This window comes from Physella acuta, unplaced genomic scaffold (assembly GCF_028476545.2).
Source record: "Physella acuta isolate Inbredline_101_S28 unplaced genomic scaffold, ASM2847654v3 ptg001101l, whole genome shotgun sequence".
Classification (NCBI taxonomy): domain Eukaryota; kingdom Metazoa; phylum Mollusca; class Gastropoda; family Physidae; genus Physella; species Physella acuta.
Window position 1 is genome coordinate 158,059 of NW_026732618.1, and position 24,826 is coordinate 182,884.

The following is a 24,826-nucleotide window of genomic DNA, read 5'->3' on the forward strand; positions in this document are numbered from 1 at the left end:
AATAATGGATTGGTATTGTGGTTTTGTAGCATCAGATGTTGACAATTTACTTCATTGGTAGTAGTAATTTAATATTGTTTTAAAAACAGTTTGATATCAACCTGTCCACCTTGTTGCACTGTTATATACATACATACATACATACATACATACATACATACATACATACATACATACATACATACATACATACATACATACGTACGTACGTACGTACGTACGTACGTACGTACGTACGTACGTACGTACGTACGTACGTAGGTAGGTAGGTAGGTAGGTAGGTAGGTAGGTAGATAGATAGCTGTGCTTTTCAATCAATCATTAAAAAAGTATCTCTGAATATAGATATAGAAACAATGGAGTGGGAGATATCAGTAAGTAGGATATCAGCTCAGTTCTATGATTGTACATCACAGGCTAAACTTTGAAGTGATTTTTTTATCACCAGTTTCATTTTTTAAAACTAACTTGTAATCAGATTTATATAATGCAAAGATGTAGACCTACACTAAATCTTACATTTTTTTTAAATACAAAACTTTTTTTTTCTAAATCTAGATATCATTTCAAATTCTATGTGTATAGTTAACTATAGTCAAATCCAAGTCTATAGTTAAGAAGATATCAAAATTTTACTGAGTGTCTAGCTGTGAAATTTCACAAGAACATTTAGGTTATTTAGGTCATAGTTGTTATCTTTCTGTAACTTAATAAAAATTTCTTCTGTTGCATTTGCTAGTATGACCCACTTTTCAGTCAGATTATCTGTCTTACACTGTTCACAAGACAAACACATTGTTATCTATTTCTTTTTAAATTTATTTGCAGCTCAAACAATGGATTGCTGTGTTGTCAGTAATCGGAGAACAAGAGTAGTTCACGAAAGCTACCTTATCACATGACCTGTTGTATAAGTGAATGACATCAGTCCACCCAGTCACTGTATGGGATCACATGGTTTGTTTAGGATGTTATCATTCTTGAGTGATTGAAAAACATGTTGCGCGATTGATTTTTTTGTGAATATTTTAACAAAGCCGTAAGCTGATATTTAATAATTCTGTTCTTTCAATTTCAGGCTTGGCCTAAATGGAACTAAAGTTTGGCACAAGCAACAATTAAATTTTTAGAGTCTTTTAATTTCAATACAAAATCATGAGGTCTTTCTTAAAGTTTCGGCTTCTCTTATGGAAGAATTTTTTAATCAGAAAAGGAAAACCAATAGTGACATTGTTTGAAGTTGGATTACCTACCCTGTTCTCTATAATTCTGATGACTGTTCGACTAAGGGTGGAAAATACCCCACACCCTTTTCCAACAAACTGGGATGCATGCTATTACCAAAGTTTAAATCCCAGGCTTGTTCCTAATAATATTACCAAATTCACGCTTGCCTACACTCCATATAATGAGGCTACAAATCGGATAATGGACAGAGTAAATAAAACATTAGGCATACCTATAGGTAAGTAGTCTAAATTGTACATTTTATAACTCAAAATTAAAGTATTCCAAAGACAAGAAATCAAACGGTGATACTGTGTCTATTATGAAATATTTTACTATAATTTTTCAAATATAAAATCCTGATCTCTTATACTGCTGGTTCCTGTTGAGACCATAGAAGTTTTATTGATGGTCAATTTTAATTTTTTTTCTGATTTATGATAGTTTATTTGTATAGTAATAGACTATGGCTACTCTCAAATAACCTGGTTCCCAATATATGTTATCTAATATTGAATGATGTGTAGAACAAGGAGAAAGTGGATCCCTTGGTAATTTTAATGTTGCCATCTGACTTTGAAAAAGCTACTCTGTCCTACAGATAAAATTAATCGATGCATAATATCAAGCAATTAATTAGTACATGAGAATGCTTTATTGAGAAAAATTATATCTACATACATAATGCATATTGAATCTTGTTTAAAAAATTGTCCTAATTTTCTTTCATGGCCACTTCCTGTTAATTAGCATGTGTATGGAATTGTTTTAGTGTCTACAAACAATGCTGCTTATTCATCCAAATTTTCAGCTCCTTTTCCAAATGAGGATGAAATGGTAAAGTTCATCACTTTAGTCAACAGTACAGTCAACAACTCTAATATCTACCTGGGTGGAGTAGTTTTCACCAGTGAGTTTAACCAAGTCAATGGCACAGTTGTGCCCAACAAAAATGTGGTGTACAAGATCCGCCTCAGCTATGCACCTCGACTTGCTAAAGTGAATAGAAAATTCGGCTTCCAAAGCAATACAGAATGGTCAACCAACTTCAAGTTTCCACCGTACCAAATAGTTGGGCCTCGAGAAAACATGGATCGCTGTGATGGACAACCTGGTAAGTTCTTATACAAGCAGTTAATGCTCGTCTGTTCATAGGTGGCAGGGCTCTTGATGTGGTCTGTTGAGTAAAGTAAAATTACCCTTTTGGACCTTATGGTCAATAGGGTAGATGAAGTAGAGATCACCTGTGAGTGTGACTTGGGCACGTGAAGAGATAGTGTGGTCACTTCAATGCCCAGCCACATTTACTAACATGAGTCAGGCACTCATTAAAGATGGGTGAAATCAGGGAAATTCAAACTCCGGACTTTCATGTTGCCAGTTGTGTATTCTACCACCCAACCATGCCATCATTCTAAAGTGACTATTAAAACACAGTTCTCCCAGTAATGTTAAATGTCTAGTACATTATCACCCCCCCCCAATTACCTCTTTGATACCCCCCCCCTCCTCCTGATGAATTGACCCATTTGGTAATTATCCCCTCTCAAGAATGCTTATTATAAGTGAGAAACCTGACAATCTACAGAAAGCCTATATAATCTACAGAAATATATATATATATATATATATATATATATATATATATATATATATATATATATATATATATATATATATATATATATATATATATATATATATATATATATATATATATATATATACACCATAACTTACTAGTTTTATGGCACTCATTAAATCCCAGGATATGAAATGGAAGGATTTCTGGCCATTCAGCATGCTGTAGATGACTCACTAATGAAGGAGTTCCTGACTGATAAAGCTTTTGTTAAGTACAAATCTACAAATCTGAAACTCAAGCGTCAACTATATCCTCCATATGTCAAAGACAACTATGTACTGGTGCTCCAGCAACAATTCCCTATGGCAATCATGCTGAGTTTGGTGGTGACTGTCCTTAGTATTACAAGGGACATTGTGTTAGAGAAGGAAAGGAAACTAAAGGTGTGACTACTCTACATACTTAAGTTTAATTTTATTAGCCTTATATTGTTTTCCTTTGTAGAAAGCTTTTAGGATTTTAGATCAAACATTTTAAAACTTTATGCTTCCATATGTCAAATTTTATATGTATGTGAGTTTGATAACATTTGTGACCAATTTAATAACAAATTCAATTTTAAATTTGCATGCATTGTCACTGGAAATGCATTTATATAAAAAAATTTGAAAGAAATGTCTCTGAGAAATGGCCTTAAAGTTATTCTTGCATTAAGACATTTATTTTACTTAAATAGTTTGTACATTTTCATAGAACCTTGGAACATGAATGCAACTAAAAAAAATTAGACCAATACATGACATAACACAAAAAATGTTTCCAAATGCAGGAGAGTATGAAGATGATGGGAATCAACAACTGGCTGCACTGGGTTGCTTGGTTCACTAAATACATCCTGTTTCTGCTCATCTGCATCTCAATCAAGACTTTGTTCTACTGTATTGTTCTAAACCATGAGAAAGGAGCTGTCATTGCAAAGACCAACCCTTTTATTGTTTTTATCTATCTTTTCTGCTATGCCGTTGCCACCATCACATACTGTTTTACCATCAGCGTCTTCTTTGCAAAAGGTGAATATATAATTTATTTCTATATATAAACCCTAATGCTATTTTAGTTAAAAAGATGTAGTAAAATTTTTGTTATAGAATACATTTTAGACTATTGTGAGAAAATAAGCGCAATATTAAAAATGCTTTTTAATTTTCTTTTTTCTCATAGACAACTAGATCTATATAAAAATATTTGGAGTATAACATAAAATAGTACTATTGATTTATTTTGGAAAATGTTTTCAAATTTGTTATCTATCTATATAAAGTGAAAAGTTTGTATTTTTTTTTTAAATTAAATTAAATTTTTAAAATTTATTTGTTTGTTTGTCTGTTCTGCTATATGAGAGCATCTTTACTATGTAGAGAATAATGTTCTTTTTTCCTAAAATGTTTTACACAAATTTATTTATAAATTATAATTAATTTATTGATAAATTTATTTGTAGAAATACTTTATTCTCACAAAAATTAAAAACTGTCACAGGGAACTTAGTGATGCCACTTAAAAACAAATAGGAGTTTATCAATATGAAACAAAACTTATACCGATAAACTAGATTTAGTTTTAATAAAATTAATTAGTTAAAAAGAAAAACAAGTGTAAAAACACAATAAATAATTGAGTTTCTTTATTAAACTATTTTAGTCCTTAAATATTTGATATAAATCTTTGTTTTTAGCTTTATAGATCATCTAATTCAAGAATACAATGAATCTATCCAGAGCTACCCATAAACTAGACTTAAGCCATTTTTCATCTGTCCATGAGCAAGTAGAGAACTAGATTCTAGGCCGGTCTAAAATAAACACACAATGAATAATTTAGTTTCTTTACTAAACTATTTCAGGCCTTAAATATTTTATATAAACCTTTGTTTTTCAGCAATGAATTTGACTAAATTAGGATATAGTTTAATTTAAAATAACATTCGCATAATTTTACTTTCTTACTCTGGCTAAAGTAAAATAACTCAATATTTTTACTTAATGGAATGTGCCTAGCTTGCTGAAATGATTGTGTAATAGTCACCATGTAGGTGGTACGGGTTCAAAACACATCATGTCATTGTTAAATTTTTTTTAATTTTAATTTTCCCTCATAGAAAATGCACAGTGGAAATTACAACCCACTAGATTGGTTCTAATTCACTATTATTATTTTGGTGTTAGCTTTAATATTTAATTCATTTATTATTCAAATGAGGTTCAAGCTCAGAAAATTTTATAGAAAGACAAATACATGTAAACTGAAATGTGACTTCTTTTTAGATGTGAATGATAAAGTTGCCTTTTGGACTTGGTGAGGGATGGGGCAGGTGAAGTAGAGTTCAACTGTTTCTGTGACCTGAGCATATGAGGGGTTAGTGTGGTCAGACCCATGCTCAACCAAAGTCAGTGTTTTTTAAAAGACAAAAACATATCTGACATGTGAAGTCTTTTTAAATGTGAGGTCTGGCTTTTTGTGATGATGTGTGACAGTGGGGAGGGGAGGGGAAAGATAAAAACTGTCAAATGTGACATAATTTATGGATGACCCCCAAAACCCACAGTTATATATGTGAGCGGCTGGAGTGTATTTTTATTATTTGTAACTTAGAAGGCGAATGTATCGTTTCGTTTCATGTCGTAAATGGTTCGTCGTTTTTAGTTGTGTAGTCCCGTATTATGGCGCCGCTGTCTCACTGTTTATGTCCCTGGTTATAGCTAGTTTATATATATTTCGTTTATATTGTTGTCATTGTTTATATTAAGTGTCTTTTTATAATATTCTGTTGCATGTTTCGTCGTGTTTGGCTTGTTATCCGTGAATTAGGGACTATTTGTTTACGTGTAGTGTGTGAGGTGTGTGGAAGTCGGTTTCCGGTTTGTTCAACTCTGTCTTTTGTGTGGAAAGCCGCGGTGAAGAGAGCAGGCAGTCTCTCTGGTCATCCGAGTGAAAAGAATAGCAAATTCGCACCATCCAGCCATATTTATTTTGTGTTTGTGTTCGTCATAGTCCTGGACGTAGTCCGAAATTGGGTGTTTTGTTTGATGTAAAAAGTTTGTTTCGTTTGGTTCTGTTTTGTGGTAGTTTTTAATCTATTCTTTTTTTTAACTTTTGGTTCCATGCAATAAATTTTATTAGATTGTTAAAAGTTTTTGTTTTATTTAGTAGCTTATTATTTAGACTAAGGTTAGGGTTTAACCACTGTGGGTTCTACCACGGTTGCACTGACCGGACAGATTAGTTAGTTAAGCCTAGAAGGGTAGATTTTAGGTATCCCCCCCTAGCAGGGCTTACAAATTGGTAGCACGAGTGGGGTCAGTGCTTTAGTCTAGTTAAATTTTTGTTTTTTACTAGGGCTAGTGTAGCTTAGTTAAATTTTTTTGTTTTTGATAGGCCCTTTATGGAACCATATGTGTTTAGTTTTTGTTTAGTGTAGGAACCGTTTGTTGTTTAAAACACCCAATTCGGACGAGATGGCGGAGGTGGCACCAGCCATCATCATCGTTCCTCCCAGGGAGATCCTCATCCGGAAGTTTCATGGGGACAGCCACGGCTATGATGTGGAACGATTCATTGACGAGGTCCAGTCTCTCTGGAGGGCCAGAAGAGACGTCTCAGTAGAAGAGAGGAAGGACCTTCTCTGGCAGTACCTGGGGGAAGCTGTGAGAGAAGAACTGAGCTGCAGGGGAGATGACCTGCAACGTGACCCAGAGGCCTCCATCAGGCTCCTCCGAGAAGTCTATGGGGAGAAGAGGAGCGTCTCCCAGCTAATGGCGCAACTCCAAATGGTTGTGCAGGGCCAACACGAGTCGGTGAGGGCCTACTCGCACCGCCTGCACAGGGCCTTCAAGGCCCTTGTTGCCAGACAGGGCACCCTGCAGGTCCCTCAGACGAATGCTGAGTTCCTAAGGGACCAGTTTATGGAAAAGCTGAGCCAGTCCTCAGTCAGACGCCAGTTGCAAGAACTAGTTTTCAGGGACCCTAAGATCCCCTTCCTGGCCATACGGGATGCGGCCATTCGATGGTCTGGAGACGAGGACCCAGGTACAGAACCTGCCTATGTGGCAGCTCTACATGCCCGCCCCAAGGAAGAACCCACCCTGCCCAGGTCCAAGCTGGAAGACAGGGTGGACAAGCTCGCAGAGCAGCTATCGGCTCTGTTGACTCGTTTGGCACAGAACCCTCATGTTGCATCTAGCCGAAGGGTACCTCGCCGACGTCCAGAGGCGGAAACAAGAATGTGTTACAACTGTAACCAGCAAGGCCACCTCGCCCGCCATTGTCAAAACTCAAAGAAGCAGGAGGTCGCAGTGATTCAGAGTCTTACTACTGCTGGTGGGCAGAGCCCAAGCTCCACCATTCACAAGCTGGCTGGACAGTGCCCCACCCTGACTGTTTATTTACAAGGTGTACCGGTGACGGCCGTTATAGACAGTGGTTCGCAAGTCAGCACGGTCACTGAAACATTTTTTTACAGTAGCCTCAAGAACATTATCTTAAGAACAGACACACCCTTGTCCCTGAGGGCAGCAAATGGGTTGGCCATCCCATACAATGGCTATTTTATTACTGACCTGGAGGTCAATAAGGAAGAAATACGCGACAAGGGGTTCCTTGTGATAAAGGATCCAGTGGGTGGCTCAGCTCCACCCTGCTTGTTGGGCATGAACGTTCTCCAGGACCTGACCACATTGGCCCACCTGATCAAGCCTCCAGGGGTGACACCGAAGGTATGGCGAGGGGACAAGGTCCTCCGCCCCCACGAAAGGACTCTGGTGCCTACCAAGAGTGTACCAACCATTCAGGCGACGAAAGGAGACCACAGAATGAAGGACGAAAAGGTGGTACAGCCATTAGACCAACCTTTTCACCCAGATCCGTCAGTGGTATCAGGCCCAACATCCTGTCTACGCGCCAGCATAATCAGTGTAAAGGTGGACCAATCTGAGGAACTAGAGGCAATGGTTCCACCTAACCCATCCTTAATTAAGGCACCGGGTGGTGGTGCTGGGGAATGCCCCCAGACAGAGTTAAGCAAGAAGGACAAGCAGGTCAAAAAGGCACATGTAGCTGATCTGGCCATAGGCGATCTGGTCCTTCTGAGACAACCCCCACTAGGCAGAAGCAAAATGGCAGACCTGGACGACCCGACAGTTTATGTCGTGGTCGAAGTACCTCCGATCACCGGCGGGTGTTACGCCATTAAAAAGAAAGATGGCCCTTCTGGCACCCGCCGGGTGGCAAGCACCCAGATTACCAGATATGTGCCTCCCAGGGCTCAACCACCCTCCCCAAGGCCGGTCAAAGTGATACCGCCGGCTACTCCAGGCTACAGCCACATAATTTATAAGGTCCAATTGCCGGGGACCAGAGCAGCCGGTAACCCCACAGTACCTGACATACCTCTGCGTAGGTCGGTCAGGGAGCGCAGAGTCCCTAGTAGGCTAGACTTGTGATTGTGCCCTGTGGGCTGATTTTTTTGACAATGTTTTTTTGTAAAATTTATGATTGTGCCCTGTGGGCTGATTTTTTTGCAAGTTCTTTTGCAAAGTTTTTTTGTTTTTTGTTACATATATGATTATGCCCTGTGGGCTGATTTTCTGGCAAAAATTGTTTTTTTTGTAAAATTTATGATTGTGCCCGGTGGGCTGATTTTTTTGCAAGTTCTTCCTGCAAAGTTTTGTTTTTTTTGTTACATTTTTGATTATGCCCTGTGGGCTGTTTTTTTCAAGTTTGTTAGCTTGCGGTGACCGCAAGCTTTAAGGGGCGTGTATGTGAGCGGCTGGAGTGTATTTTTATTATTTGTAACTTAGAAGGCGAATGTATCGTTTCGTTTCATGTCGTAAATGGTTCGTCGTTTTTAGTTGTGTAGTCCCGTATTATGGCGCCGCTGTCTCACTGTTTATGTCCCTGGTTATAGCTAGTTTATATATATTTCGTTTATATTGTTGTCATTGTTTATATTAAGTGTCTTTTTATAATATTCTGTTGCATGTTTCGTCGTGTTTGGCTTGTTATCCGTGAATTAGGGACTATTTGTTTACGTGTAGTGTGTGAGGTGTGTGGAAGTCGGTTTCCGGTTTGTTCAACTCTGTCTTTTGTGTGGAAAGCCGCGGTGAAGAGAGCAGGCAGTCTCTCTGGTCATCCGAGTGAAAAGAATAGCAAATTCGCACCATCCAGCCATATTTATTTTGTGTTTGTGTTCGTCATAGTCCTGGACGTAGTCCGAAATTGGGTGTTTTGTTTGATGTAAAAAGTTTGTTTCGTTTGGTTCTGTTTTGTGGTAGTTTTTAATCTATTCTTTTTTTTAACTTTTGGTTCCATGCAATAAATTTTATTAGATTGTTAAAAGTTTTTGTTTTATTTAGTAGCTTATTATTTAGACTAAGGTTAGGGTTTAACCACTGTGGGTTCTACCACGGTTGCACTGACCGGACAGATTAGTTAGTTAAGCCTAGAAGGGTAGATTTTAGGTATCCCCCCTAGCAGGGCTTACATATAAAGGATAATGGGTAGTCTTGTTTCATTTACCAAGTTAAAGTTTCTTACAAAGTTTTGGTGTAGCATTGTTTTGATTAGGGTGATTAAATGTACTCTATTTCAGCCAACACTGGAGCAGCCATAGCAGGGATCATGTATTTTTGCATGTATATCCCATATTTTTTCTTGCAACAAAGATACACAACTCTAAGTTTTGTTGCCAAGCTGGTTTCCTGTCTGGACTTTCAGGTGGCCATGGCATATGGTGGTACATTGCTGGGCATGTTTGAGGGAGTGGGTGAGTCAAGATTCATGTCATTAGTGTGGGGGGGGGGGGGGTAGCTGTGGCATATGGTGGTACATTGCTGGGCATGTTTGAGGGGCGGGTGAGTCAAGATTCATGTCATTAGATGGGGGGGGGGGGGAGCTGTGGCATATGGTGGTACATTGCTGGGCATGTTTGAGGGGCGGGTGAGTCAAGATTCATGTCATTAGATGGGGGGGGGGTAGCTGTGGCATATGGTGGTACATTGCTGGGCATGTTTGAGGGAGTGGGTGAGTCAAGATTCATGTCATTAGATAGAGTGGGGGGGGGGGGTATTATAAGTAGTGGGATTGTAGAGGTGTAAGGCAACTTTTGTAGGCTTGTCTTGCAGTTTTAAGCTTGATTATCATATAGGCTATTAATATTATTAAATTAATGTTTTAAAATACTGCCATTAGATAACTTGCTAACTTGATATAGCTGTGTTTTAATCCACATATTAACTGTAACACTTGCAGGCTCAGGGATTCAGTTGTCAACACTTAACTCTGGTGTGTCTGTGGATGATGACTTCTCAATGATGTTTGTGCTCATCATGTTGATTGTAGACTCAGTCATTCACTGTCTGATTGCCTGGTACATTGAAGCTGTTTTCCCTGGGGACTATGGTGTCCCACAACCTTGGTATTTCCCAATTTCGGTAGGTTTTCTTATCATTGTTTACCACTAAATTATGTGTGAGCATGACTTGGTACAGGGGTCTTGCCTTTTTCATAAGACAACCTGTCTTTGATATGTTTAATAAATGACTTTGTGTCTTATGTACTCATGAGCTCAAGTCAGTAGGAATCCCATAGTCCACCTACAGAATGTTAGCTTGTCAAAAAAATCCTTCATATGACTCATTCTCTCTATTGAGATCTTTACCTGGTAAAGATTTTACTTGGCCAAGTGCCACTACAAGAGAGAATTTGGCGGGCATCCACAAGCTGTCCCCTATTAGACCTTTGACCCTCTGGGTATATCACTGGGTGGTTCAGACCACAAAGATGCCTCTCTAACATGGTCCAAATGGACAGTGTGGATATTTTTTCAGCGATGGCACTAGTCTTCTACTAGTCAAGTGCTCCACATCATCATATCTTGGACTTGTTCATATCAATGGCCAGAACTCTATAGACCATAGCTTTGTGGTTACTTGCAAATGGACCAGAAGTTGTTAAAGTGTCCTGCTTCAAATTCCTGCCCAGATTCGCTCAGGTGTGGGAAACTCACTAAAATTTCTTGGTAAAGACTCATCACTATTTCTACATCTGAAAAGAAATAATAGAATGATGAATTTGGAAATGTACCCAGTCCTCTCCACTAAGAAGAAAGTTGGTTTCCCTGTGTTCTGACAAGTGCCATTGCTAGGAGGAGCCATGGGATCTTCCAGCTTTCATATTACTATTTGCCTGATAATTGTCTCTCCCATCAATGATTGAAATACTTTTCTTATTTGTTGTTCTGTAATTTTTTAAAATTTTCTTAAAGAAAATAATACCCATGTGCATAATGCTAAAAATAAAATTTAGTAGTTCTATGGTTTTGAAACTGCTCTAGCTGTTATATTTAAATAATTGTTCAATGAAAAATTATTTAAATTTATAACAGAGAAGATATTGGGGATGTTGTCCATCATCCCAAGATTATATTGAGCTTGATGATACTGTCAGTATAGGGCAGGATCCATCCATGTTTGAGAAAGAACCAAATCAGAAGGCTGGAATTAAAATCAGAAATCTATGCAAGGTAAATTTAGAAGTTTAAAAATTGAAAATATAGGGTCTATATACTCTCTCTCTCTCTCTTTATATATATATATATATATATATATATATATATATATATATATATATATATATATATATATATATATATATATAAACTCAATTTAAAGATTTATACTCAATATTTTTTTAAAGTTTTTTTTTAAGGTTGCTGTGTTCTTGTGGTTTTTTTTTTAACTCACACACTGTCCCATTAGTAAAATAGTAAAATAATGTTTAAGTTGTGTTTTAGGTGTATGGCAGTGGTAAGAAGAAAAAAGTTGCTGTCGCTGGGATGACATTAAATATGTATGAAGGGCAGATAACTGCATTACTGGGTCACAATGGTGCTGGCAAAACTACTACAATGTCTATGCTGACAGGTAAGTTTGATTAATTAAGTTGTCAAACAGTTGAATAACATAAATTTATTTGAATTTCTAATGATATTTGGCATTTGAAAGTATTCTGATATTTTATTCCTTTATTTAATTGGAAACACAATTTTTACCCTTAAATAAATTTTGTGTTAAACATGTTTGAAACATTTATACTTGTTAAGATGTGTATATTTTTAACTCCAGGTTTCTACCCACCAACCAGTGGCACTGCTCTCATTAATGGATTTGATATCCGTCGGGAGATTAGTGAGGTCCGCAGCAGCCTTGGCCTTTGTCCCCAACATGACATTTTGTTTGATAACCTCACAGTGGAGGAGCATATGATTTTCTTTGGTTTGGTATGTCTGGACAAAACTTAACGTTTTAGTAGAAGAGTTATCCACTGTCATATTAAAAATACAATGTAAACAGTAACAAACAAACAAGAGCCTATTACATACAAATGTTTGCTTTTTATATCAGCTTAAAGGTGTGCCCAGGAACCAGATAATGCCACAGTGTTCAGAAATGTTGAAAGACATGGAACTTTACCCCAAACTTAAGGCCATGTCAAAAACCTTGTCTGGTGGGATGAAGAGGAAACTTTCTGTTTGTATTGCACTCATTGGAAACTCAAAGGTAGCTTCAAAACTTGCTTTCTAACTTTTACTTATTTCAACAGTACTTCCTTATTCATCAGCAATTTATCATAATTTATGCTGCTGTTAAAGTATGGTTGAATCTGTTAACATTGTTGCAATAACATTCTACAGAACTGTTGATCAAACATTTTTTTCAAACCAAACATTTTCTCATATTATTTTATCAGGTAGTATTTTTGGATGAACCTTCTTCTGGCCTTGACCCTAATGCTAGGCGCAACATATGGACAGTGTTACAAAAAAATCGAGCTGGAAGGACTATGGTACTTAGTACTCACTTCATGGATGAAGCTGATTTGCTTGGTGAGAGGATTGCCATCATGGCAGATGGGGTTGTCAAGTGCTGTGGGAGTTCTCTTTTCTTGAAAAAGAAATATGGTGGGTTATTTAGGGTTTTGTTGTTGACATTTTTCCCATGTTTTCTTTAACTTGCTTTCGCGTATGTTTGTCTTTCCATCAAATCTTGCGATCAAAATTTCAGGCACTTCCCAGTTAGCTAGCGCGCTGAAATTTTCAGGGAAGCTTTGTTTCCGATGACAATACAATATTCAATTATTATTATTACTAAATTGATTCATGGAAAAATTGTATTGATCATTTTAGACTCCTATTGATTTGTACAAAAAAGGGACATAACCTAGTAATTGTAATTTGATAAAAACAAGGTTCGGTACTTTCCCTCTTCTGGCCTCCTATTGAATGAACAAAAAACTTTTTAGTTCAATCAGAAAACGTGGGTTTTTAATTTTTTTTTAATGATAATTATTTGTATTGTTGCTTCTGGTTTTATTTCTTAAATTGATCTATTTTTACAAGCTTTTATTTAGTTAACATTTATTTGTTTGTGAGATTACTATATTCAATAACAGAAGCGACCACCCTAATAATCTGGTCAGCTGTGGTTCACTGGAATGTTGACAAGCTGTTTGAACTATTGAAAGCTATTAGGGGCAGATAATAAATTTTAAAATAAATATGAAACCGAGTGGAGGTAACAAGACTAAGAACTGACTGTCTACTGTAAAATATAGTCATGGAAGGCTGCTTTAACGGGGCAGATAATCATCTTTCAGATATCACGAGCTACTGATGGTGTTTTAAAGCAAATATTTTTAGTCATGCCGACTTCATAAAGTAGGAATCACTAAAAAGTGGAAAAGAAAACAAATATAAAAACCTTCATAGCAACAAGTTTTTAAATGCCCTGAAAATTAGAAAATAAAACTAATTTGCTTTCTTTGATAAAAGCTTTGGTAGCTCATGAGATCTTTGACTTGTTTTAGCACCAAAAGTTTTTATTGAAGAAAGCAAATTACTATCAAATTAGTTTTATTTTCTTATTTTCAGTGCATTTAAAAGTTTGTTGCTGTAAATGTTTTCTATATTTTTTTTTATTTAGGTTAAATTTGAAATAACTCTCTAGTATTATTTTTAAAAAAATAACATCAGATTTTAAAAGTAAACCATATTTTAACTAGAAAAAGAAGTTGAAAGATTTTTTGTAAAATATAATTGTCTTCATTTTCTGATTAACTGTTTACTTCATGTGGTTTCATAGTTTTGTTTCTTTCCTATAACTTAAGTGTCTAAACATCAATTTAGCATATTTTTATTTGCTATTATACAAAATAACCAATGTTTAGTTAAAAATTTGAATGTGATGTTTACCTTACCAGGAGCTGGCTACCATATGGTAGTTGTCAAGGAACCCACCTGTGATGTGAACAATGTTGTATGTGTGGTCAAGCAGCACATCCCCACAGCTGAGTTAGAGAGCAACGTAGGAGCAGAGCTCAGCTTTATACTCCCCCAAAACTGCGTGGAAAACTTTGAGGCACTTTTTTCAAATTTAGAACAGAGACAGAGGGAGCTGGGCATCAGCAGCTTTGGTGCCTCAGTCACCACAATGGAAGAGGTCTTTTTAAAGTGAGTTACTTTCTTTCTCCTTTAAGTTAATTACTGACACCACAAAACATTTTCTTTTCAGTAAAAGCTTAGAATTCCAATTATTACTTTTAGTATGGCCAATCAGTCTTTTATATATTTGATTTGTACTTTATAGAAATATAGAAAAAAAATTGTAGACAGAAAAAAAAGCATTGTTGAACATCAAATGGTTAATGCATAAGATAATCCCATATCTATTTTTAGCCAGTATTAAATTGCTGTCTTATAACTTATTACAATTATTTCTATAGAGTAGGAGAGTCTGATGATAACAATGGTAAAGAAAGACTAGCACAGATTCATGATAACAGAAAGGCTATTCTAACAACTAGGGAAAGCTCAGCCACAATTAATGGAACTCACACAACAATCATGAACAAGGCATTCAATAAAAATGGTAAATCTGAGCTCTTGGTCAAGGACAGAACAAATGAAAGCTCAGCCAAAAGTAATGGGATTAATATGACTAACAGGAACAAAGCACTCAGCAATTATGTTAACATTAAACACATCATAAATGAGAGAACTGAGAGAGAGCCAGACAATGCCATGGTAGATCTGTCACGAAGTAATTTCTCTTCATCTCAGGCTCTAAGTAAGTTTATTTTACAAACTTTTTCTTAGTTTACAATTAGATCCATCTGTCTTTGTGGTTTAATCCAGTCCCAAAGTTTTGCCCTTTTTTTCTAATCAAGCAATTTATTTCAAATTATGAAGACAATTGAATTTCCAATATAAGTTAATATAAGTCTATTTAACACATTGTAGTGAGTATTGCTTTTTCTATACATCTAAAGAAAGAATTGTTTGTTTTATTTTCCTGTTTTTAATGTAGTTAAGAGCTTGATAAAGATTTTTTATACATTTTAGTTTTACAAGGTACAAAGTGGAGAGAAATAATATTTAGACTGCTTTTTATTTTAGAATCTTTACTTCATTGAATAAACAATACATATTTTTTTAAAGTGAGGCTTCAGTTGTAGAATAAACTAGCACACAATAAAGCAAGGTTAACAAGACCCAGTTATTCAAGAAAACACCAAGAACAATTGTATCTCACCACTCTTTGGTTAAACAATGACCCCAAAGCATCAAACTTTTTCAGTCACATTGTTTGGTGGCAGATTTGTGAAAGCTGGATTGAAGTAATGTGTTTCCAATTTATATATTTGTAATAGATTGAGATAATTGTGAGGTCAAGGGAACTCACTCTTCTGTATTAGTATTATATTTATATTGTTATCTTGAGTGATGTCCCTTGTGTATCGTACTTCCTCTTCCTCTTCCCTTCATGGCTGTAAATAAAGACTGTTAACAACCGATGTGGCTCCTCGTCAGTGTTTGCCAATCTATCACATTGGCGACGAAGGATAAATAATCCACTAGAAAGAGCACCTAATTACGCAAAAAGAGGTTTGCTAGAGCTTATTAGCTAAGTATTTCTAGAATAATGGCGCTGTATGGCCAAATAAAAGAATTTGATTCGAATGATGAAATCATTCAAGATTACCTAGATAGGTTAAGCTTTTACCTTGAAGCTAACGACGTGACGATAGAAGCCAAAAAGAGAGCTGTTTTGTTAACAGTCATAGGGCCTCAACAATTTAGGCTACTAAAGGACTTATGCGCACCAGCTAGTCCAGATACCAAGAGCTTTAACGAGCTGAGCAAATTGCTAACAGACCACCATGCGCCTACCCCATCAAAGTTTCTATGTCGAGCTAGATTTGACAGTAGGACTCGTCAACCAAACGAGTCAATATCAGAATATGTTGCTGCTTTACGTCATTTAAGTAGATTCTGTGAATTTGGAGACACGCTGTCTGACAGACTATGTGAAAAGTTTCTGACAGGTGTAAACAGCCCTGATATTCAAAGAAAGTTGCTGCTCGAGTCAGATCTAACATTAGAAAAAGCAATACAACTCGCAACTTCAATCCAGCAGTCATCAGATGCGGCGAAATCTCTAACGCCTTCAGGGATCCATGCAGTAAACAGCAGGTTAGTCAACAAACATCAACCCCAACAGAGCATTCCAACTTATGCTAAACAGCCTGCTCGTTCAAATCCTAGATCTAAATCTAGTAATAATTATCAAAAATGTCATCGATGCAAAGGTCCCCATGCATCTCATCGGTGCAAGTTCAAGTCTGCAACTTGTTATAAGTGCAGTAAGCAAGGTCACATTGCCAAGGCCTGCTTTGCAAAGTCTTCGTCTGTTGCTAAATCTAGCCAGTCAAGACAGTACCGCAACCAAAAGCAGCACTATGTTAACTCTCACCAAGACTACCTAACCCAACCAATGAACCACTCTACCAGTGAAAATTCTCAAACTGATTCGCAGCCGGATTTCAACCTGTTCTCTGTGAAATCAATAAGTCACGCTCCCATCAATGTACTAGTTAATATCAACGGTAAGAGCATCAGCTTCCAACTTGACACTGGAGCATCTCTAACAGTCATAACAAAGAAAGATTTTGACGCTGTCACAGGAGGATCAGTGCCTCTACAGCCATGTCACAAGTGTCTAACAACATACACTGGTGACAATGTTCCGGTAATAGGAGAGTGTATGGTTCATGTAAGTCATAATGGTCAAAGTGTTAAACTTCCTCTTCTTGTGGTTGAAGGAAATGGACCACCATTACTAGGTAGGAACTGGTTAAGTAATCTTAAGTTAAATTGGGAGAGTATTTGTTCATTGAACAATGGAAAAGAATCTAGTCTTACTTCACTAGATAAAGTAATATCTGAAAATAAAAGTGTTTTTGGCAATTCAGGTTTACTAAATGATAGAACAGTGAAGTTAAGCATTAAAGACACAAATCCAAGCTGCTGCAAAGCTAGAGTTCCACCTTATGCAATGAGGAATAAAATTGAAAATGAGCTAAGTAGATTGGAATCTAATGGCATCATAAAGAAGGTAGACTATTCCGATTGGGCGTCGCCCATTGTGCCAGTGTTAAAGAAGGATGGTTCTATAAGAATTTGTGGAGATTATAAAACTACACTGAATAAGCAAATAGAGCTAAATAGGTACCCTATACCTAACATTGAGGAAATTTCTTTGAATTTGGCAGGAGGAGACAAATTCACTGAATTAGACTTTAGTCATGCTTACACTCAACTAGAACTGCATCCAGATTCAAAAGTCTATACGACAATAAACACACATAAAGGACTCTACCAATATGAAAGACTATGTTTTGGCATATCATCTAGCCCTGGAATTTTCCAAGCTGTCATGGACAGTATTTTTAAGGACATTCCAAATGTTTGTGTGTACTTTGACAATGTGTACATAACTGGTAAGAATGACACTGAACATCTTAAAACACTTGATAAAGTATTGAAAATTGTTGGTGAAAAAGGTTTAAAGATAAACAAAGATAAATGTCAATTCATGTTGACAGAAATTAGTTTTCTTGGTTATATATTGAGCAAGCAAGGTATCAGACCTCAACCTGAGAAAACAAAAGCCATTAAAGAAGCACTCAAACCTGAAAATACCCAACAACTAAGAGCTTTTTTGGGCTTGATAAATTACTATGCAAAGTTCATAGGAAATCTGTCTGGTAAACTATCACCACTGTACAAGCTGCTACAGAAAAATGCAACTTGGCACTGGGGTAAACAACAAGAAGCTGCTTTTAATACAGCAAAAGAGGCTTTGTCTGCTGACACCTTACTAACTCACTATGACCCAGGGAAAAGACTTATATTAACATGTGATGCTTCACCAGATGGTGTAGGAGCAGTCTTGTCCCACATGGATGAGAAGGGTGACAGACCCATTGCTTTTGCCAGTAGATCTTTGAACCAGGCTGAGAAAAATTATTCTCAGTTAGATAGGGAAGGCTTAGGCATCATTTTTGGTGTTAAGAAATTTCATAAGTTTCTGTTTGGTAGGAAGTTCACCATCTTTACAGATCATAAACCATTGCTAGGTTTATTTGGAGAAAACAAAACCCTACCTGAGCATGCCTCACCAAGAATTCAAAGATGGGCTATCACACTAACTGCATACAATTATGAATTGAAATACAAACCTGGATCTGAGAATAGTGCAGATAGTCTTAGTAGATTACCTTTAAAAAACCAAAGCCTTAGCTATATACCAGAAGATGTATTTGTTCTCTTCACTATCATGGATAACTCAAATATAAATGTGAATGATATTAAAAGAGAAACACAAAAAGATGAGTGCTTAATAAAAGTATATGAGTACTGTAAGAATGGTTGGCCTGAAGAGTCTGTGAATGATGACTTAAGGCCATATAAAATAAGAAATAAAAACCTTTGTGAAGATAATATAAAAGATGGAGAAGATGCAGTCCATTATCAGTCAGAGTTGCCTAAACAAAGTATTTGTAACTTAATAAATGATTATGGTGATATGGCTATTTCAAATACATTAGTAAGAAGGAATGTGATCATCAAACAACCTTGCTAACATCATTAGCACTTACAGAAACTAAAAGGGTAACATCAAAAGTAAATACCAAACAGAAGAAGCTAAATGTGACAATGAAAGAGTAAACAGGTTATTAGCCAAATACCGCACAACTCCTCATATAACAACAGATGTTGCACCATGCGAATTGCTATGTGGTAGGAAAATTAAAACTCATCTTGACCTACTACATCCAACTGTTCAAAGGTCTGTTTCCCAACATCAACATACACAAAAAGTAAATCATGACAAATCATCCATTGAAAGAGAATTTGGTGTTAATGAGAATGTGTATCTAAGAAATTATGGGAGAAAGGAAAAATGGATACCAGGTCAAATTGTTCAATGTACAGGACCTGTGTCTTATAAAGTAAAAACAAATGATGGACTTATTGTCCGTAGACATGCAGACCAGTTAAAAATAACTTGTGCAGATAATAAGTGTGAATCTATCAATCCCACCAAGTCTGATCAGTTCACACCAACTCAGTTTGTTCCACAACCAAGTTCTGTTGATATGAGTGAACCAAGTTGTCTGGAGTCAGAAAATGTAAATTCTGGAGTTAATGATTTAAATCCTAGACCTCCTGAGATAGAGAATCCAGATGGTCAGAATCTTGAGTCACCAAATCAAAAACCACTGAGAAGGTCAAGCAGGACAATCAAAGTCCCAAATAAGTTAGACCTATGATTTTAAAGGTCAAAAGGACTTTGACATCATTGTTTTGTATCTTGATTATGTTGTAGCATATTGTGCATTGTTTGTAAGGATGTAATCTACCATAGTGTTCATGTTACAATATAATTGGTGATTTTAGGATACTATCAATTGTTCTATTGAGAGATGTGTTATTGTGTTCTAAGGGTAAAGGGATGTAATAGATTGAGATAATTGTGAGGTCAAGGGAACTCACTCTTCTGTATTAGTATTATATTTATATTGTTATCTTGAGTGATGTCCCTTGTGTATCGTACTTCCTCTTCCTCTTCCCTTCATGGCTGTAAATAAAGACTGTTAACAACCGATGTGGCTCCTCGTCAGTGTTTGCCAATCTATCACAATATTCTATCGTCCTAACCCCCCCCCCCCCCTCATAGAATAAATGCTTTGTCCTGTAAATTCTTTTAAAATATTTTAATCAAAGCCAACTATATTTCAGATTTAAGTCACAGGCTGGAAAAAAACACGGGCATGAAGTTGTTTTTGCAGCAGTTTGTGGCAATGTTCATGAAACGTGCCATCCACACATTTCGCAACAAACTCGTCACCATCAGCCAGCTTGTGATTCCTCTCTTCTTCACTGTCATGGGCTTAACAGTGCTTAAAACTCTCCCATCCTTCATAGACATGCCTCTTCTGCGCCTTGTCCCAGAGGACTTTGGGAAAAACTATATTCCTTACAGCACAGATTTGTTTGATGAGGACATGGCTCAAACATTTGCCCACCAGTTTATGCCAAAATCCCCTTCCATACCAGTGGATATTTCTAAAGAACCTGGTTTTCAAAATAATTCTGATGTTAAAGACTACCTATTACAGAAAGGGAAGGAAGGGATAGGAACATACAACCTGAGGTACATGCTTGCCTGGGAGTTCAACCACTCATCCGTGACATCTTATTTCAACAACCAAGGGTACCACAGCATTGCTATCTCTCTGGCAACCATGTTTAATGGCCTTGTCAAATATTTTACCAACAGTTCTGATTACAACATTGAGACTGCCAATCACCCTTTGCCTAGACTAGCTGTTAATAAGGTAAATAACAATCAATTTATAATCTAAAATATCTTTCGTTCTAACTTCAGTACATAGAAACCGTTTTCAAAAACAATTTATAACACTGAAAAACATGTCGATATATTTATAATGGCACTGGGGTTTTTTTTATCAACTCTATGGGCAATGCTAGTAAATGTTTAGAAAATTCGAAACAGCTGTTAAAATATTTATTATGAAATATTAACACTAGATCTACCTGTTTTTAATAATTTTATTAGCAGAATTTTAAAATAAAACCATTTGATTTCACTGATATGAGTTAAAGCATTTTTAAATCAACCCTTTGAGCAAAAATTTCTTGCTTTATAACAGGCTAATGATGAAGCCAGTGGAAAAGACTTTACAGGATTCACACTTAGTTTCAACTTGAGTTTTGGCATGGCTTTCTTAGCCAGCAGCTTTGTTGTGTTCCTTGTGAGAGAAAGCACAGTGAAGGCCAAGCACATTCAGTTTGTCAGTGGTGTTCACCCAGTCAACTTTTGGGTGTCAACCTTCTGCTGGGACCTCATCAACTACTTCATCCCTTGCCTGTTAATCATTGCATCTTACTTTGCCTTTTCTGTAAAAAACTTTACTGAAGATCTGCATTGGCTTCAGTTGATATTAATTTTCCTGCTATATGGCTGGGCGATGTTGCCGTTCATGTATTTCTTTTCATTTGCCTTTACTGTACCAGCTACAGCTTATGTATGGATTACCGTGTTCAATATTCTCACTGGTAAGTTTTATTTCTGTCTACCATCATTTTTTAAATTTTACACTTATTTTTTTTTTACTTAAAAATTAATGGTTCTATCTTGTAAGATAAATTTCAACAATAATACTCTAAAGCTAAGTGAATTATGCTTATTGAAAACAACATGATATGGGTAAAAATATCACTTAACACCCATTTTTATGATCAAAAAGGTGTAGTGCAAAATAAAACTATAGTATATATATAATTATAATATATATAATTTAGATCCCAATATAATATAGATCTTACTGTACACTATTTGTTCAATACATGCATGGTTTATGTGTTTGTTTCAGGTGTGGCCACCCTACTTGTTGTTGCTATTTTAAGCATTCCTCAAATAGACTTGGAAGATGTGTCAATAGTTCTAGAGTGGATTTTCTTGGCTGTATTCCCAAACTTTTGTTTATCTCAAGGAATGTTGCAATTTTATCAAAACTACCAGTTTCGAGACCTATGTCAGCAGATCTATGCTAATATGGGGTGCAGTCATGGTAAGATTTATAACAACAAATCTCATTTTTTTTAAACTTTAAAGGATTAGAAATCATAAATGTTAACTAAAAAAAATGTGTCACAATAAGCTAAGTGCTTTTATCTTTTTGTGTTGCTATTTAAGAAAATTAAGTTAAATGTTAAAATTAAAAAAACCTGTATTGTTCATTTAAAATGTAATTATTTAAACTAAACATTTTTATTCTTCCTTATTATTAAATTATCTTTACAACAACTATTGCCAGTACATTTTTTTCAATTCAAATTTACAGGAGACTGTGGTATTCCTTGTTTTCATTACAACCAAAACTATTTTGGTTGGGAAAAAAGTGGCGTTGGTCGAATGTTGGTTTTTCTTGTTATCCAAGGCTGTGTCATGTGGACTTTAATCTTTCTCTCAGAGTATGGAATCTTACAGAAGGTAAAATAAATACATTCTTCAACATCTGCTAGTAGCTATAGGGTTTAAATTAGAGAATTTTTTTTAGTTGTACTTTTTTCACTCAATTTTAAAAAGTGTTATTTTTTTAGCTTCAGTACATGATGTTTCAAAGTCAAAAAGCTATCAATGTGTCATCAAAGAACTACACCTCACAAATGAGCAGAGACAGTGTTATACAAGAAGATGAAGATGTGGCTAAAGAAAGAGAAAGAATTGACAGCACTCCCCAATCTACTCTTATCAGGTGAGTTGGGTTTATTGTAATCTGTTTATTGTGGTGCAGTCTTCATGCTGTACCAGTAAGTAATAGATAAGTTTTTAAAAAATGTCATTAAAATACATTTTACAACTATAAAATTATATTTTATGACCTTACAGGGTTTAATGAATTTCTTGAATAAAAAAATTCTTAGTTCGATAAGCAAAATATTTCAACTGATCAAAAGTATGTGTTTTTGTTTACAGCTCTGAGAAACTTGTGCTAAAAAACCTAACAAAGTATTATGATGACTTCCGGGCAGTGGATCATCTGAGTGTAGGAATACCAGCTGGGGAGTGCTTTGGTCTTCTAGGAATTAATGGAGCAGGAAAATCTAGTACCTTTATGATGTTAACAGGAGACACTTCAATTAGTAGTGGGGAAGCTTTCTTAGACACTTATAGTCTTAAAACACAAAGGGAATTGGTAAGATTATGTTTCTTTCTTTTGATTTTAATACACAGAGCATGTATATATTGATTATTTAGTTATATATTTTCCTTGTCGTTGTCACTTGAAATCTGTGTAGTAATGATGAATATTTTATACCCAGGCTCGCAAGCGCTTAGGCTATTGCCCTCAGTTTGACGCATTGATTGGTCAGCTGACAGGCAAGGAAATTTTGACCTTATTTGCACGTCTGCGTGGGATTAAAGAACAAGATATACCTGAAGCTGTCAGCAGTCTGATGAATGCAATGACACTGACCCAATATGCAGACAAGCAGTGTGACACCTACAGGTACTTGTTCATTCAACATGTAGTGTTTACTTTTATCTGGTTTCTTGCATGACTTTACTTGCCATTGTAATGAATCAACCATTGTATGATGTTACAGTGGTGGCAACAAAAGAAAGCTGAGCACAGCCATAGCTTTGATAGGAGACCCAGATGTTGTTTTCCTTGATGAGCCAACCACTGGGATGGATCCTGTTGCCAGGAGAATGTTGTGGGAAGTTTTGTCTGATGTTCGAGACAGCGGGAGAACTTTAGTCCTCACCTCACACAGGTACATTGGTTTTTTCTTTGTAAAAAATATGTTATTCATTTTTCAATTAAAGTAAATGTATACTTTGTTATCTTTTAGTTTAAACACTAATTTACAAAGAAAATAACTTTAATTTTTTTAACAACCACTAATGTCTTAAAGAAAAATAATCTGTTTTCGAATTGTGCACAATTCTAAAAGAGACGAATCAATTTTTCTTTATTTCCCTACTAATTGACTCGATTTCACTAGTGTTAACTTTGCTTTATCAATTCTTCCAGCATGGAAGAATGTGAAGCCCTATGCACACGATTAGCCATCATGGTAAATGGGCAGTTCAAATGTCTGGGCAGCATACAACACCTGAAGAACAAATTTGGGGAAGGCTACACATTTACTGCCAAAGTGGCCTACCCTCCAGATGGGGGCCCACCCAACATGGCCCCACTGATGGAGTTTATAAACAGCACCTTTCCTAGAAGTAAACTGACAGACATTCATGAGAACATGATCAACTACCACATCACTGACACCCAGCTCACCTGGTCTCAAATGTTTGGGGAGATGGAGAGGGCCAGAGAAAGACTTGGCATAGAAGATTACCTGGTCAGTCAGACCTCACTGGAACAAGTTTTTATTTACTTTGCTCGCATGCAAGAAGACCAAGACAAAGTTAAAAATATTGACACAGGATGTTGTATGTGTTGTTTTCCATGCACCAGTCATTATGATGTTGATGAACCTGAAATTCAGAGGACCAAACTTTGATCATGTTTTGTTTTTTTTCTACACGAGTTACTAAAACCAAGACAAGGAAAGGCTGGGGGTGTTGTAGTGTTTATATTTCATGCACGATCTTCTATGATATGCATGAGAATGTACTACAGAGACTGATAGTTTTTTTCCCCAAGTTAAATGTGATATAAAAATTGCTGTTAAAATTTTATCAGGTTTATCTTGTTGCAGATTATATTATGAGCTTGAAATTTGTCTGCAGAAGATTAATATTGATTGATTTCAGAAATTTACTTGAACTAACCTTAAGTATTCACATTTTTAAAAAAAAATTAGGTATTTGAAATTTTGATGTAGAGAATTGGATAAAGCTCTGCTAATTTTCAGTGTTTGACTGTTGTTTAGCAAAACTAGTTTTGCTTAGATTAGTTATGTAGCAATGGTTTACCTGATTAAATGGAATGTTTTTTATTAGGGTAGGCCTTTTCATAAAATAATTTGAGAAACACAGTTTAATGCAATTTATTATATATATA

At 36.0% G+C, this 24,826-nt stretch overlaps 1 protein-coding gene across 1 annotated transcript; it reads left to right on the plus strand.

Annotated features, from left to right (window-relative positions):
* The first annotated feature begins 933 nt into the window (after positions 1 to 933).
* Positions 934 to 24,684, plus strand: LOC131955774 (phospholipid-transporting ATPase ABCA3). The gene is made up of 22 exons (XM_059320029.1): positions 934 to 1,465; positions 2,039 to 2,341; positions 2,996 to 3,255; positions 3,642 to 3,882; positions 9,459 to 9,632; positions 10,118 to 10,299; positions 11,253 to 11,390; positions 11,661 to 11,790; positions 11,992 to 12,146; positions 12,271 to 12,426; positions 12,617 to 12,827; positions 14,126 to 14,375; positions 14,648 to 14,991; positions 20,010 to 20,608; positions 20,945 to 21,350; positions 21,668 to 21,865; positions 22,139 to 22,287; positions 22,398 to 22,552; positions 22,774 to 22,993; positions 23,121 to 23,308; positions 23,406 to 23,576; positions 23,837 to 24,684. The coding sequence occupies exons 1-22, from the start codon at positions 1,156 to 1,158 to the stop codon at positions 24,321 to 24,323; spliced, it is 5,427 nt and encodes a 1,808-aa protein (XP_059176012.1). The 5' UTR covers positions 934 to 1,155; the 3' UTR covers positions 24,324 to 24,684.
* The last annotated feature ends 142 nt before the right edge of the window (positions 24,685 to 24,826 follow it).